At 49.3% G+C, this 17,629-nt stretch overlaps 1 protein-coding gene across 1 annotated transcript in view; it reads left to right on the top strand.

Annotated features, from left to right (window-relative positions):
- The window catches only part of ttn.2 (titin, tandem duplicate 2), a 171,725-nt gene that overhangs the window by 125,680 nt on the left and 28,416 nt on the right, over nucleotides 1–17,629 (top strand). The window contains exons 211-212 of the mRNA XM_078091002.1: nucleotides 34–336; nucleotides 444–17,537. Of these exons, the coding sequence (XP_077947128.1) occupies nucleotides 34–336; nucleotides 444–17,537 (17,397 nt within the window). The remainder of the gene's footprint in view (nucleotides 1–33; nucleotides 337–443; nucleotides 17,538–17,629) is intronic.

Raw genomic sequence — 17,629 nt, 5'->3', positions numbered from 1 at the left:
ACTAAAATGTTCTCTCTCATGTTGCTTCTCCAGAACCACCAGGCCCACCTTCAATCCCAGAGGTCGATAACATCAGTAGGAACGCTGTCACCATTTCATGGAGGAGACCAATACAGGACGGGGGAAGTGACATCAGAGGATATTGTGTAGAGAGGAAAGAAAGGAGAGGAATGAGATGGGTGAGAGCCAGTAAGAGGACGGTCCCTGACCTGCGCTTTAAGGTGCAAGGTCTAACTGAGGGAGTAGAGTATGAGTTTAGAGTCACTGCAGAGAACAAGGCTGGATTCGGGGAGCCAAGTCAGCCATCACAACCTGTGATGACCAAGGACATTGTATGTAAGTAAAACTTCACTTCACCCTGGATCATATTTTAAGACAGGAGAGTTGTATGTGCAGAAAAAAATTACCATGTTTCATTTAAAAATGTTTGCCTTGTTTATTAGATCCACCTGGTCCGCCATCCAACGCTAGGATTACAGACACCACAAAAACCACAGCTTCCTTTGCCTGGGGCAAGCCCCACTACGATGGTGGTCTTGAAGTGGAAGGATATATTGTTGAGTACAAAAAGGAAGGGCATGATGACTGGGAGGTGGAGACACAGTATCCATTGAAAGCTACGGATTATGTCGTTGGTAAACTTCAAAAGGGAGGCAAATACCACTTCAGAGTCACCGCCCTAAACTCTGAGGGAGTTGGCGAGCCTGCAGAGGTTGAGAACGTGATTGAACTGGTGGACCAGGAAACGCTGCCAGATTTTGAGCTAGATGCTGAACTCAGGAAAACCCTGGTGGTCAGGTGCCGTGCTTCAATCCGTATGTTTGTCCCCATTCGGGGTCGTCCTGTTCCTGAAGTAACCTGGAGCAAAGATGACAGCAACCTGAAGAAACGTGCTCACATTGACACAACTGAGTCCTACACTCTCCTGGTTATTCCTGACTGCACCAGATACGATGCTGGAAAGTATAACCTTTGTCTTGAGAACGTTGCCGGGAAGAAGGCCGGTTTCGTTAATGTGAAGGTTTTGGACACACCGGGACCACCAGTGAACGTCAAGCCTAGAGAGATCACCAAGAACACCATCACCCTCCAGTGGGAAATCCCCATAATCGATGGTGGTTCTAAGATTTGCAACTATGTTATTGAAAAGAGGGAGGCCACCAAGAAGGCCTACACAGTAATTACCACCACATGGCAGAAGTGCTCCTACAAATTCACAGACCTGGAGGAGGGAGCTTACTACTACTTTCGTATCTCTGCCGAGAATGACCTGGGCGTAGGCGAGCCTGCTGAATCCCCTGAGCCAATCAGGGTGTCTCAGGCCCCCTCAGCACCAGAGAACTTGTATGTCACAGATGTGTCAGATGACAGTGCGAGTCTGGCGTGGACCAAGCCCCTTCACGACGGGGGCAGCTTGATCACCGGGTATGTCATTGAGGCCCAGAAGAAGGACACTGACCAGTGGGTTCATGTGGACACCTTGAAGGCCCTGGACTACACCGTCACAGATCTTGTTCAAGGCGCAGAATATACCTTCCGCATAATGGCTGTCAATGCGTCGGGCCGGAGTGACCCACGCGAGAGCAGGCCCGCCATTATCAAAGAGCAGACATCTGCTCCATCCTTTGACCTTCGTGGAGTATACCAGATGACGGTGATCGCCAAGGCAGGGGATCGCATCAAAGTGGAAATCCCTGTACTCGGTAAACCCAGACCTGTGGTTTCCTGGAAGAAGGGAGACATAGGGCTCAAGGAGACACAAAGAATGAACGTTGAAACCACAACAACGTCAACCATCCTCAACATTAGTGAGATAAAGAGGTCTGACGGAGGACAGTACTCTATGACTGGAAGGAACATGCTGGGCACAGTGACTGAGACAATCACAGTCTTGGTCCACGACATTCCAGGTCCCCCCACTGGTCCCATAAAGCTGGACGAGGTTTCCTGTGATTACGTTCTCATGTCCTGGGAGGCACCAGAGAATGATGGAGGTGTTCCCATCAACAACTATATCGTTGAGATGCGGGAGACTACCGGCACTTCCTGGATAGAGTTGGCGGCGACAGTGATCCGCACCACATTCAAGGCAGCCCGCCTCAACACTGGGACCCAGTACCAGTTCCGCATCAAGGCCCAGAACAGATATGGCATTGGACCATGCGTTGTTTCTGAGCCAGTAGTGGCTGCGTATCCATTTGATGTGCCGGGCCAGCCAGGCACTCCTGTGATCACATCTTTCAACAAGGATGCTATGACTCTGAGCTGGAATGAGCCTTCCTCTGATGGAGGTAGCGTCATCCTTGGCTATCACGTGGACAGAAAAGAGAAAAACAGCATTCTGTGGCAGAGAGTCAGCAAGGCCATTGTTGTCGGAAATATCTTCAAATCATCAGGCCTTGTTGATGGAATTGCATATGAACACCGTGTTATTGCTGAAAACATGGCCGGTCTCAGCAAACCAAGCAAACCCTCGGAGACAGTGTATGCGCTTGACCCAGTTGACCCACCAGGCAGACCCGTGGCACTGAATGTCACCAGACACGAGGTGACAGTATCATGGACCAAACCGGAGGGAGATGGTGGATTCTCCATCACTGGATACACAGTTGAGAGGAGGGAGATGCCTAATGGACGCTGGCTTAAAGCCAACTTCAACAACATCCTGGAAACCATCTACACAGTCAGTGGTCTGATCGAAGATAAAACTTATGAAATCCGCGTGCTTGCCAGAAATTCAGCGGGTGCTGTCAGTGCTCCATCCCAGTCATCTGAGGCAATCACATGCAGAGATGACATTGAAGAGCCCAGGCTTGATGTTGATTCGTCTTATAGCAGCAATGTTGTTGTCATGGCAGGAGAGTTGTTCAAGCTGGAGGCCAGTGTGACTGGCAGGCCAATCCCATCTTTGGTATGGACCAAGGAAGAAAAGGAGCTTGGGGATACAGCCAAGCTTGAGATAAAGACAAGTGACTTCCACACAACCCTAACGAACAAAGACTCCCTGAGGAAGGACGGAGGTGCTTTTACACTCACTGCCAGCAATCCTGGGGGCTTTGCCAAATTCACCTACAACGTCAAGGTGCTCGACAGACCCGGGCCACCGGACTCCCTCACTGTTACTGATGTTGCTGCTGAGAAATGTGTCCTTAACTGGCTACATCCAACACATGATGGCGGTGCCAAGATCGAGTACTTCATCATTCAGAGGCGAGAGACCAGTAGATTGGCATGGACAAACGTTGCCACAGACCTTCAGGCAAACAGGTTTAAGGTCACCAAGCTCCTGAAGGGCAATGAATACGTCTTCAGAGTCATGGCTGTCAACAAGTATGGGGTGGGCGAGCCGCTGGAGTCTGACCCTATCATCTGTACCAACCCGTATGTTCCCAGTGACCCGCCACAGCAGCCTGAAGTCACCACCATTACCAAGGACTCCATGGTTGTGTGCTGGGAGCGTCCCGAACACGATGGAGGCAGCAGATTGAACACTTACATCATTGAAAGAAGGGATAAGACTGGCCTGCGCTGGGTGAAATGTAACAAGAGGACTGTAACAGACCTGCGCTTCAAGGCCTCCGGGCTCACGCCAGGACATGAATATGAATTCAGAGTTCTTGCTGAGAACAATGCTGGTCTAAGTCAGCCTAGTCCTTCCAGTCCATTCTACAAAGCGGTAGACAGCATCTTCCAGCCCGGACCTCCAGGGAACCCCAGAGTTCTGGACACAACCAAGTCTTCCGTCACCCTTGCCTGGAACAAGCCGGTCTACGATGGAGGTTCTGAAATCACAGGCTACATTGTGGAGACCTGCCTTCCCGAGGAAGATGAGTGGACAATACACACTCCCAAGAAGGGGTGGACAGCCACGTCCTTCACCATTACCAGCTTGAAGGAAAACCAAGAGTACAAAATCAACGTTTGTGCCACTAATTGCGAGGGAGTGGGGGAACCCGCTGCGGTTCCCGGAACCCCCAAGGCTGAAGACAGACAGCTTCCTCCAGAAATTGAACTTGGAGCCGAGCTGCGTAAGGTGGTCAGCCTCAGAGCCTGTAGCACCCTGAGACTCTTTGTTCCTATCAAAGGCAGACCGGTACCTGAGGTTAAATGGTCAAGAGAGCATGGAGAATCCCTGGACAGAGCTAATATTGAAATCACCTCATCATTCACCACTCTTCAGATCGACAATGTGGACAGGTTTGATGCAGGTAAATACATGGTGACAGTGGAGAATACCTCAGGAAGCAAAACGGCCTTTATTAATGTCCGGGTGCTTGATACTCCCGGAGCCCCTCAGAATTTGTTCATCAAGGAGATCACCAGAGATTCCGTTTCTCTCGTTTGGGATGCACCTCTCATTGATGGAGGCTCCAGAGTCCGCAACTACATTGTGGAGAAGCGAGAGTCGACCAGAAAGGCCTATTCAACAGTTTGCGCCAGCTGCCATAAGTCCAGTTGGAAAATTGGGGACCTGGAGGAAGGAAAGATGTACTGCTTTAGAATCCTTGCTGAGAATGAATACGGCATTGGTCTCCCAGTGGAGACACCTGAATCAATTACTGTGTCAGAGAAGCCTCTGCCACCAGGTAAAGTGACGCTCCTTGAAGTTACCAGCTCTAGTGTCACACTATCCTGGGAAAAGCCTGATTATGATGGTGGCAGCAGAATCACTGGCTATAATATTGAGATGCAAGGTAAAGGCAGTGAGAAGTGGACCCAGGTCATGGTGGTAAAGACCAATTTGGCTATTGTAACTGGCCTGACACAGGGAGAGGAGTACATGTTCCGTATCTCAGCCACCAACGAAAAGGGAGTTAGTGATCCACGTGGCCTTAGTCTGCCTGTGGTGGCTAAAGACCTAGTCATCCCACCGACCTTCAAACAGATTTTCACAACATTCAGTGTGCTAGCAGGAGATGATCTGAAGATACATGTGCCATATGCTGCTTGTCCAAAGGCTACAGCAACCTGGCTCAAAGACGGCATTGTTCTCAAGGAGACAACTAGAGTTAATTCTGAAGCCACAGATAAAAACCTTCTCCTGGTTATTAAGGAGGCTTGCAGAGATGATGTGGGCACATACACCATCAAACTGACCAACACAGTTGGAGAAGCGTCTACAGACCTCAATGTCATTGTTCTGGATAAGCCTGTTCCTCCGACTGGCCCAATTAAGCTGGACGAGGTCACTGCTGACAGTCTGGTCTTGTCCTGGAATCCACCAGAGTATGACGGTGGATGTGCCATCAGCAATTACGTTGTTGAGAAGAGAGACACGTCTACCACTAACTGGCAGATTGTCTCAGCTACTGTGGCCAGAACCACTATCAAGGCCGCCCGTCTGAAGACAGGAGTTGAGTACCAGTTTAGGATTGCTGCAGAGAATAGGTATGGCAAGTCCCCTTGTCTGCTTTCTGAAACCATTGTCGCTCAGTATCCGTTCCAAGTGCCCGGCTCACCACGTTCTGTGGTGGTCCAGTCAGCCACAAAGGAGAGCATGGTGATTGTTTGGGATACACCAAGCAGTGATGGTGGGAGCAAAATTCTGGGCTACCACTTGGATCTCAAGGAGAGAAACAGCATATTGTGGGTGAAACAGAACAAACAAATAATCCCAGAAAACAGATTTAAGGCCGTTGGCCTTGAGGAGGGTATTGAATATGAGTTCAGAGTATATGCTGAGAACATCGTTGGTCTCAGCAAAGCCAGCAAACTGAGTGAAATGCAAGTGGCCAGAGATCCTTGTGACAGACCAGGAAAACCTGAAGCTGTCATTGTGACAAGAAACCAAGTGACACTCAGATGGACCAAACCGGAGTATGATGGCGGCATCAAGATCACAGGCTATGTGGTTGAGAAGAAGGAAGGAGCGGGCCGCTGGATGAAAGCTAGTTTTGCTAACGTCATTGAGACTAAATTTGTTGTCACAGGACTTACAGAAAATCAGATTTATGAGTTCCGTGTCATTGCCAAGAATTCAGCAGGTGTCTTCAGCAAGCCTTCTGATTCTACTGGATCAATCACTGCCAAAGATGAGGTTGATCCACCCAAGATTGACTTAGAAGCTAAGTACTCCCAGGCTGTGGTGGTAAATGCTGGAGATACATTCCGGCTTGAGGCGGGTATCTCTGGTAAGCCCGTGCCCAATGTACACTGGTGTAAGGAGGGCCGAGAGATTTCTGACGCAGCCCGCCTAGAGCTCAAGAACACAGACTTTACAGCTTGCCTTGTGGTTAGAGAAGCTATCCGTGTTGATGGAGGTCAGTACACTTTGCTGGTAAAGAATGTTGGAGGAGAAAAATCTGTTAACATTAATGTCAAGGTCCTGGACAGACCAGGTCCACCTGATGGCCCTATCTCCATCTATGGGGTAACCAGTGAGAAATGCACCATCGCCTGGAAATCGCCCCTGCAAGATGGAGGTAGCGATGTGTCCCACTACATTGTTGAGAGGAGGGAAACCAGCCGACTGGTTTGGACTGTCGTTGAACAAAAAGTTCAGACACTGAACCTGAAGATCACAAAACTTCTTCCTGGTAATGAGTACATCTTCAGAGTGATTGCAGTCAACAAATACGGAGTTGGTGAGCCGCTAGAATCTGAGCCAATGATCGCCAGAAATCAGTTTGTCACTTCCAACTCACCAACAGATGTAGAAGTCTCCACAATCACCAAAGACTCAATGGTGGTGACCTGGGATAGACCGACTAACGATGGTGGCAGCTCCATTCATGGATACATTGTTGAGAAACGTGACAAGGACGGCGTGAGATGGACCAGGTGCAACAAGCGGACAGTGAGTGAGCTGCGCTTTAGAGTGACAGGGCTCCTAGAAAACCACAGCTATGAATTCAGAGTTGCTGCTGAAAATGCTGCTGGGGTTGGAACACCTAGTGCACCCACTGTGTACTACAAAGCATTGGATCCTGTCTTCAAAGCAGGCCCGCCAAACAACCCCAAGGTGGTGGACACATCTAGGTCCACTGTTTCTCTGACGTGGAGCAAACCCATCTATGATGGTGGCTGTGAGATTCAGGCTTACATTGTTGAGGCCTGCAATTCAGCAACTGATGAGTGGTTTATGTGCACTCCTCCAACTGGAATCACAGACACCAAGTTCACAGTAAAAAAGCTTCTGGAGAAGCACGAATACCAATTCAGAGTTTGCGCCATCAACAAAGTTGGTGTCGGGGAGCATGCTGATATCCCAGGAAAGATTCTGCTGGAGGAAAAGCTGGAGGCTCCAGATCTTGACTTGGATAGTGATATGAGAAAGATGATCAACATCAGATCAGCAAGTACTCTCAGGCTGTTTGTTCCCGTAAGAGGTCGTCCAGCTCCTGAGGTGAAATGGGGGAAGGCTGAGGGTGAAATTAAAAAGACTGCCCTGATTGACAATACAAGCAGCTATGCTTCACTTGTCATTGAGAATGTTGACAGATTTGACACCGGCAAGTACACTCTGACTGCAGAGAATGCCAGCGGAGTGAAGTCGGTCTTCATCAGTGTCAGAGTCTTGGATTCACCTGGTCCACCGGCTAACTTCTTGGTGAAAGAGATCACCAAGAATTCCGTCACTCTCACATGGGAGCCTCCACATCTGGATGGCGGCTCAAAGATAAAGCATTATATTGTTGAGAAACGTGAGAGCACTAGGAAAGTTTATTCTCCCATCACCACCTGCAACAAGATGTCATGGAAAGTTGAGCCTCTTCCAGAGGGTGGAATCTTCTTCTTCAGAGTCCTGGCCGAGAATGAATATGGCGTGGGGCTCCCTGCTAAAACCATAGAACCACTTAAGATATCTGAAAAGCCTCAGCCACCGGGTAAAGTCAGTGTGGTTGACGTCACTTGTAGCACCGTATCTCTTACCTGGGAGAAGCCTGAGCATGACGGCGGCAGTAGGATCAGTTACTATGAGGTTGAATTAGCTCCTAAGGACAGCGAAAATTGGTCCCTGTGCGCTAGTGGAAAAGCACTGGAGACTGTAGTGACAAATCTGCTCAAGGGAGAGGAGTACCAGTTCAGAGTTTTTGCCGTGAATGACAAGGGCAAAAGTGACCCCAGACAACTGGCTCAATCTGTTTTAGCTAAGGACCTTGTTATTGAGCCTTTCGTTAGACCCCATATGAGCTCCTACAGTGTCCAGGTGGGGTATGACCTGAAGATTGAGGTGCCAGTTGCTGGTCATCCAAAGCCAACCATCACGTGGTCAAAGGATGGAGCAGCCCTCAAGCAGACCACCAGAGTCAATGTCACTGACTCGGCACGTCACACCACCCTCACCATAAAAGATTCCGCCAGAGACGATGGAGGCATGTACAGTATCAATATTGTCAATGCCCTGGGTTCTAAGGATGCCACAATTGAGGTAATTACCCTAGACAAACCAGGCCCACCAACAGGCCCTGTCAAATTTGAGGATGTTAGTGCTGAGAGTATGACTCTTAACTGGGAGCCTCCGACATATACGGGTGGTTGCCCGATCACCAACTATGTTGTGGAAAAGAGAGACACAACAACAACTAACTGGATGGTCTTATCTGCCACTCTGGCAAGGACCACGCTAAAAGTGAGCTATCTGAAGACCGGTAGTGAATACCAGTTCAGAATCTATGCTGAGAACAGATTGGGAAAGAGTTATGCAATCGATTCAGAGCCTGTTGTGGCTCGGTATCCGTTCCAGGAGCCTGGCCCTTCGGGAACACCATTTGTGTCCACATATTCTAAAGACTACATGGTGGTTGAGTGGCACAAACCCCCATCGGATGGAGGAAGTGCCATTTTGGGCTACCATCTGGAGAGAAAGGAGAAGAACAGTATCCTCTGGACCAAGATCAACAAAATGCTCATCCAAGACTGCAGGTACAAATCTGCTCCTCTTGAGGAAGGCATTGAGTATGAATACAGAGTCTATGCTGAGAATATTGTTGGCATTGGAAAATGCAGCAAAGTCTCTGAGGTTTATGTAGCCCGTGACCAGTGTTATCCCCCTGGCCGCCCTGACGCGGTGATTGTGACCAGGCACTCAGTGAAGCTGAGGTGGACGGCTCCGGAGTATAATGGTGGAAGCCTTATCACAGGCTATGTCGTGGAGAAACGCGACCTTCCTGAGGGAAAGTGGATGAAGGCCAGCTTTGCGAACGTCATTGAACATGAATTCACAGTGACCGGTCTGACGGAAGACAGTAAATATGATTTCCGAGTAATAGCAAGGAATGCAGCTGGTGCTGTCAGCAAGCCCTCTGAGAGTACGGGATCCATCACAGCCAAGGATGAAATTGAGCAACCTAAGTGTGAGACGGATTCTATGTACAACCAGACCATTGTCCTCAATGCTGGTGAGACTTTCAGTCTGGAGGCCAGTGTGGAGGGAAAACCCGTCCCCAAAGCTCAGTGGTTCAAGGGAAATGTTGAAGTTGAAAACTCAGCACGAGCTGAGATCAAAAATACAGATTTTAAGGCTTTGCTCGTTGTGAAGGATGCCATCCGAGTGGATGGTGGACAGTACACGCTTGTTGTGACTAATGTGGCTGGAAGTAAGACTGTCCCATTCAGCGTCAAGGTCCTGGACAGACCAGGTCCCGCAGAGGGACCTCTCACCGTCAGCAATGTGACTGAGGAGAAGTGCTCCCTGTCATGGTTGCCCCCCAGGCACGATGGAGGAGCAAGCATTTCTCACTATGTCATTCAGAAGAGAGAAACCAGCCGCCTGGCATGGACCTTAGTCTCCAGTGACTGTGGAGCTACCATGTTCAAGGTTACCAAACTGTTGAAGGGCAACGAGTACATCTTCAGAGTCATGGCTGTCAACAAATACGGAACGGGCGAGCCTCTTGAATCAGTGCCAGTCATCATGAGAAATCCATTTGTTCCCCCCGGCTCACCTCAGGAGCTTGAGATCACTAACATAACCAGAGACTCCATGACCGTCTGCTGGAACCGCCCGGAGGCAACTGGAGGCAGTGAAATTGTTGGTTACATCGTTGAGAAGAGAGACAGAGCTGGAGTGAGATGGACCAAGTGCAACAAGCGTAGGGTGACAGACTTACGTTTCAGAGTGACAGGATTGACTGAGGACCATGAATATGAATTCAGGGTATCTGCTGAGAATGTAGCTGGAGTGGGTCTACCAAGCCCGTCTACATCTTACCTCAAGGCCTGTGACCCCTCCTTTGAACCGGGCTGTCCATCCAATGTCCATGTGGTCGATGTGACTAAAAACACCATTGGTCTGGCTTGGCACCGGCCCATCTACGACGGTGGTTGTGAGATTCAAGGATACGCTGTGGAAATTACTAAGGCCGATGAAGAGGAATGGAGCATATGCACTCCACCTACTGGAGTCAGTGAAACCAGGTTTACCATCACTAAGCTGACGGAGCACCAGGAATACAAGGTGCGCATATGTGCCATCAACAAGCTAGGTGTGGGTGAGCCCACCGAGGTCGAAGGAGTTGTGAAACCATTGGACAAGCTTGATCCTCCTGAGGTGATTCTGGATTCAGAGCTAAGGAAAGGAATAGTTGTCCGTGCAGGGGGCTCAATGAGAATCTGCATTCCATTCAAAGGCCATCCTACTCCTGAGATCAGCTGGGCCAAGGAGGACAGAGCACTGCCCAGTAAAGCTCGGATAGACTCTAATGAAGAATGCTCACAGCTCTCCATTGATATCTGTGACAAATATGATGCTGGAAAATACATCCTCCACTTGGAAAATACCGCAGGCACCAAGTCAGCTTTTGTTTCTGTTAAAGTTTTGGACACGCCAGGGGCCCCTTTGAATCTGACCGTAAAAGACATTAAGAGGGAAAGTGTCACTTTGACCTGGGAGCCTCCTCTTATTGATGGAGGTGCAAGAATCAAGAATTACCTTGTTGAAAAGCGTGAGTCAAACAGGAAAGTTTACTCCAACGTGGACAGCAAATGCACAAAGACAAGCTACCGTATAACTGGTCTCACTGAGGGGCAAATCTACTATTTCAGAATCTTGGCGGAGAATGAGTTTGGTGTTGGACAGCCAGCTGAGACAGAAGACTCTGTTAAGACCTCTGAGTCTCCTCTACCAGTTGGTAAAGTCACTTTAACTGAAGTTTCCAAAACCTCTGCCTCGTTCTCCTGGGAGAAGCCAGACCATGATGGCGGCAGCCGGATTATGGGCTATTACATCGAGATGCAGCCGGTGGGTTCAGAAGAGTGGGTGGTGGCCGCCACAACCAAAGCTTGTGAGGGAACTGTCACAAGCCTGAGCGCTGGGCATGAGTACCTCTTCAGAGTGTCGGCCTTCAATGAAAAGGGCAAGAGTGACCCCAGGGCTCTGGCTGCACCAGTCACTGCTAAAGATGTTACTATGATGCCCGGCTTTAAGATGGCATTCAACACTTACAGTGTACAGAACGGTGAGGATCTGAAGATAGAGATTCCAGTGATTGGGCGCCCTGTTCCCAGTGTTGAATGGAAGAAGGATGGACACGCTCTAAAGGAGACAACTAGACTAAACGTATCCAGAACACTGTCATCTACTAAGCTGTGCATCAAGGATGCAAATAGGGAAGATTCTAGTAAATACACCATCACAGCCACCAGTAGTGTTGGAACAGCTTCAGAGGAGATTACCGTGATCATCCTTGAAAAGCCCGGCCCTCCCACAGGCCCTGTGAAGATAGAGGAGGTGAGCTCCAACTATGTCAATCTCTCCTGGGAGCCACCAGAGTATACTGGAGGCTGTCAAATCAACAACTACATTGTGGAAAAGAAAGATACCACCACAACAGCATGGCAGATTGTGTCTGCTACCATTGCCAGAACAACCATTAAAGTCACCAATTTAAAGACTGGAACTGAGTATCAATTTAGAGTCTCGGCTGAGAATAGATATGGAAAGAGTTCTGCCATTGTCTCTTCCAATGTTATTGCTCAGTTTCCATTCAGTGTGCCTGCTGCTCCTGGGACACCAATTGTTTCTGCTGCAACCAAGGAGAACATGGTTGTTGAGTGGAAAGCTCCTCCCAACAACGGAGGTAGCCCAGTCTTAGGCTATCACCTTGAGAGAAAAGAGAAGAACAGCCTCTTGTGGACCAAACTCAACAAGCTTCTAATCCCAGACGCACGTTTCAAAACTTCAGACCTGGAAGAAGGCATTGAGTATGAATTCAGAGTTTATGCTGAGAACATTGCTGGACTCGGCCCAGTTAGCAAGGTCTCACAGAGCACAGTAGCCAGGGACCCCTGTGACCCACCAGGCACTCCTGAGGCCATTGATATCACCAGAAATCATGTGACGCTTCAGTGGACAAGGCCTCAATATGATGGAGGCAGTACAATCACTGGCTATGTGATTGAGAGGAAGAAGCACCCAGACACCCGCTGGATGAAGGCCAGCTTCACCAACATCATTACTACACAGTACACACTCACCGGCCTGACTGAGGGCTGTGTTTACGAGTACAGAGTCATTGCCAGGAACGCTGCTGGGATTTTCAGTCGACCCTCTCCGAGCACAGGAGAGATTACCGCCAAAGATGACATTGTGGCTCCAGAGGCCACCATGGATTCTAAATTCCAGAATACTACTGTTGTTAGTGCCGGTGAGACGTTTGTCATTGACGCTGATTATACCGGCAAGCCTCTGCCTGAAGTAATTTGGTTAAAAGATCAGAAAGAGATTGACAAACTTACACAGAGAATGGAGGTCAACACCACCCTCACACGTACTATCCTGACGGTCAAGGATTGCATCAGAGTCGACGGTGGCCACTTTTCCCTCAAACTTGTGAATGTAGGAGGAGTCAAGATAGTCCCAGTTAATGTTAAAGTTCTGGATAGACCTGGTCCTCCAGATGGTCCCCTGGAAGTCAAAGGGGTCACAGCAGAAAAATGTTATCTGCACTGGAACCATCCCTCACATGATGGTGGAGCCAGCATCTCTCACTACATAATTGAGAAGAGAGAGACCAGTCGTTTGTCATGGACCATGGTTGAGCCCAAGATCCAGGCCATCAGCTACAAAATCACAAAACTGTTGCCTGGCAATGAATACATATTTAGAGTCACTGCTGTCAATAAATATGGCATTGGTGAACCTTTGGAATCTGGGGCTGTTATTGCTCGTAACCCCTTCACCATTCCCAGTTCCCCCTCCACCCCAGAGACCAGCGCTATCACGAGGGACTCCATTGTGCTTACATGGGAGAGACCGGAGCACAATGGAGGAGCTGAGGTTGAAGGCTACATCCTTGAAAAACGTGATATGGATGGCATCAGATGGACTAAGTGCAATAAGAAGAGACTGAGTGACCTGAGATTCAGGTGCAGTGGCCTAACAGAGGGACACTCCTATGAATTCAGGATCTCAGCTGAAAATGCTGCAGGTGTGGGAAAGCCTAGTCCACCGACTGAATACATCAAAGCCTGTGATGCCATTTATCCACCAGGCTCTCCGAATAACCCCAAAGTCACTGGCCATTCAAGCACCACAGTTTCACTGTCCTGGTCCAGGCCAATCTATGATGGTGGAGCATCGATAAGTGGATATGTTGTTGAAATGAAGGAGGCAGCAGATGATGAATGGATCACCTGCACACCACCCACTGGTGTTCCGGCTACTCACTACACTGTAAAGCATCTGAAGGAGAATGCAGAGTACAACTTCCGCATCTGCGCGATTAACTGTGAGGGTGTAGGAGAGCATGTGGACCTGTCTGGTTCTGTGATCGCCGCAGAGAAGCTGGAGGCTCCTGAAATAGAACTAGATGGAGACCTGAGGAAGATGGTCAATATCCGTGCCTCCGCCACTCTGCGTCTGTTTGTGCCTATCAGAGGAAAACCAGAGCCAGAGGTCAAATGGTCAAAGGCCGAGGGCGCTTTGAATGAGCGTACCCAGATTGAAGTCACAGGCTCCTACACAATGCTGATGATTGAGAATGTCGATAGATTTGACACTGGAAAATATGTACTGAACCTCGAGAACCTCAGTGGTTCTAAATCAGCCTTCATCAATGTCAGAGTTCTGGACTCCCCCAGCGCTCCTACCAACCTGGTGATTAAGGATGTGAAGAGAACTTGTGTCTCTCTCTCCTGGGAACCTCCTTCAATAGATGGTGGGGCTAAGATATCCCACTATATTGTTGAGAAGAGAGATCAGAAGAGAATGGCCTTCACTAGTGTTTGCACCAACTGCGTGAGGAACTCTTACCTGATTTCTGACCTGCAGGAGGGAGGCCGATACTATTTCCGCGTGTTGGCTGTCAACGAGCTCGGAGTAGGTCTGCCTGCCTCCACAGAACAAGTCAAGGTGGCCGAGGCTCCTTTGCCTCCTGGGAAGATTGTCCTGGTTGACGTAACTCGTCATACGGTCTCTCTTTCCTGGGAGAAGCCCGATCATGACGGAGGCAGCAAGATTACAAACTTTATTGTTGAGATGCAGCCAAAGGGAGATGACAAATGGTCTGTGTGCAGTGAAGTCAAAGCACTGGAAGCTACAATTGGTGGACTCACAACTGGTGAGGAATATTCCTTCAGGGTCACTGCTGTCAATGATAAGGGGAAGAGTGATGCTAAGCCTCTGGCCACCCCCGTGTTAGTGAAAGACATCACAATGGAGCCCGTTATCAAGCTGTTGTATGACACATACAGTGTAAAAGCAGGAGACGACCTGAAGATCGATGTTCCCTTCAGAGGTAGACCGCAGCCTGAGGTGTCCTGGAAGAAGGACGGCCAAGTGCTTAAGCAGACAACAAGGGTTAATGTCGTTACTTCAAAGACCTCATCCAAGATTGTCATAAAGGATGCAACCAAAGATGATGTCGGGAAGTATGTGATTACTCTGACAAACTCAGTTGGCACCACCACAGCTGGAATATCTGTTGTAATTCTAGACAAACCCGGCCCGCCCAGCAACATTAAGATGGATGAGGTGAGCGCTGACTTCATCTCTCTGTCATGGGATCCTCCAACCTATAATGGTGGATGTCAAATCAACAACTATGTTGTGGAGAAGAGAGACACTACCACAACATCATGGCAGATTGTCTCCGCCACAGTAGCCAGGACATCAATCAAGGTGTCTCGTCTCTCTCAGGGAACCGAGTATCAGTTCCGCATTGCAGCTGAGAACCGTTACGGCAAGAGTTCTGCACTTGACTCCGCTCCCGTTACTGCTCAGTATCCCTTCGAGCCTCCTAGCCCTCCGACCAATGTCCATGTATCCCATGCCACAAAGTATGGAATGCTCGTGGTATGGGGCAGACCTGCCACTGATGGTGGCAGCCCTGTAACTGGTTATCACATTGAATGCAAAGACCAAAGCAGCATCCTCTGGACCAAGGTCAACAGAGGTCTGCTGGCTGAGAACCAGTTTAAAATGACAGGCGTTGAAGAAGGCCTGCTGTATCAGTTTAGAGTCTATGCTGAGAATATGGCTGGAATTGGTCCTTGCACTAAAGCCAGTGACCCTGTGCCAGCCCGGGATCCATGTGAATCTCCACGTAACCTTAGAGTCACCAACATCACCAGGACCTCAGTTTCCCTCTTCTGGGAGAAGCCAGAGTATGATGGCGGAATAATGGTGACCGGGTACATTGTTGAGCGTAAAGAACTTCCCAACGGCCGCTGGCTTAAATGCAACTTCACCAACGTGCAAGACACCTACTACGATGTCACAGGCCTCACAGAAGATGTCCAATATGACTTCCACGTCATTACTAAGAATTCTGCAGAGCTGTTGAGTGCTCCCTCGGAGAGCACTGGTCCTGTCACGGTCAAGGATGATGTTGACCCTCCCACTATTATCCTGGAAGATAAATTCAGACAGCTGGTTGTCACTAAGGCTGGAGAGATCATTCGAATTGATGCCGAAATCACGGGCCGTCCACTCCCAGTTGTATCATGGTCAAAGGATGGAAAGGAGATTGAGGAGAAGGCCAGGTGTGAAGTCACCTCCACCAACTTTGCAACAACGCTGATTGTAAGAGACGCTATCAGGAGGGACTCTGGCCAGTACGTGCTGACCTTACACAATGTTGCAGGAACCAGGTCTGTTGCTATCAACTGCAAAGTTCTGGACAGACCTGGACCTGCCTCTGGACCTTTGGCAGTAACCGGTCTAACGGGCGAGAAATGCACCATAAACTGGGGCCCCCCCCAGGAGAACGGCGGTGCAGAAGTTATGCACTACATTGTGGAGAAACGTGAGACCAGTCGTCTCACCTGGACTCTTGTCTATGGTGACATGAAGGCAACGACCTGTAAGGTGACCAAGCTGCTCAGAGGAAACGAGTACATCTTCAGAGTTCGGGGGGTCAACAAATACGGGGATGGTGAGGCCCTGGAGAGTGAGCCAACAAGGGCCATACATCCTTTCACTGTGCCCACCGCTCCCACTAATGTACAGGTCACCTCAATTACCAGCGAGGCAATGACCATTTGTTGGGAAAGACCAGTTTCTGATGGCGGCAGCAGTATCTCTGGCTACGTCATTGAAAAGCGGGAAAAGACCGGCCTTCGCTGGTGCCGTGTCAACAAAAAACCTGTTTATGACCTCAGAGTCAAAGCTTCACACCTTCGGGGTGGCAGTGAGTATGAGTACAGAGTGTTTGCAGAGAACTCCGCAGGCCTGAGTGCTCCCAGCGTGGCTTGCCCACTTACAAAGGCTGAAGATCCTCTGTTTCTGCCTTCACCCCCCGCTAAGCCAAAGATCATCGACTCTACAAAGACAACAGCCACCCTGTCGTGGAATAAGCCACTATTTGATGGTGGATCCCCTGTGACCGGCTACAGAGTCAAATACAGGAATACTGTAGATGATGAATGGATTACTGCTGTCCAGAATACCAAGAACACAGAGTTTACAGTGGTGGGATTGACACCTGGGGCAGAATATGTGTTTGTTGTTAAGTCCATTAACAAGATCGGAGCCAGCGAGCCCAGTCCTGAATCTGACAAACAGGTTGCCAAAGAAAGAGAGGAGGAGCCAGTCTTTGACATCAGCAACGACATGAGGAAGACTCTTATTGTGAAGGATGGTAGCTCATTCACTATGACAGTACCCTTCAGAGGCAAACCCATCCCCAGTGTTTCATGGACTAAGCCTGATATTGATCTTAGAGTTCGTGCGGTCATTGACACCACAGACAGCTTCACCTCCATCACCTTAGAGAAAGCAACTCGCAATGACTCTGGCAAATACACCATCACCTTGTCTAGCGTAGCTGGAACAGCCACCTTGACACTCAACGTCAGAGTCTTGGATTCCCCTGGACCTCCTGCCCATGTACAGGTCAAGGACGTGACCAGGACTTCTGCTACTGTAACCTGGGACACCCCTGAGAATGAGGGAGGAGGACCGGTCAAGACCTACCATGTTGATATCCGTGAGGCCAGCAAAAAGGGCTGGACCAGGTTGACCGACACTTGCAGCAGACTGACATACAAGGTGATGGACGTGCTGGAGGGGGGAGTCTACTTCTTCAGAGTGACAGGCGAGAACGAGTACGGTGTTGGTGTTTCTGCTGAGACCAAAGATGCCACCAAGATCACAGGTATTGCATTTCTAAGTCAATATAGCTATATATTGTACTTGTTAGGCAGAAGACAATACCCAATTATTTAAACAAAACACATTATGTTCTCC

The sequence above is a fragment of the Gasterosteus aculeatus genome, chromosome 16 (genome assembly GCF_964276395.1).
Source record: "Gasterosteus aculeatus chromosome 16, fGasAcu3.hap1.1, whole genome shotgun sequence".
Taxonomy (NCBI): domain Eukaryota; kingdom Metazoa; phylum Chordata; class Actinopteri; order Perciformes; family Gasterosteidae; genus Gasterosteus; species Gasterosteus aculeatus.
This window is presented reverse-complemented; position numbering and strand designations above follow the sequence as displayed.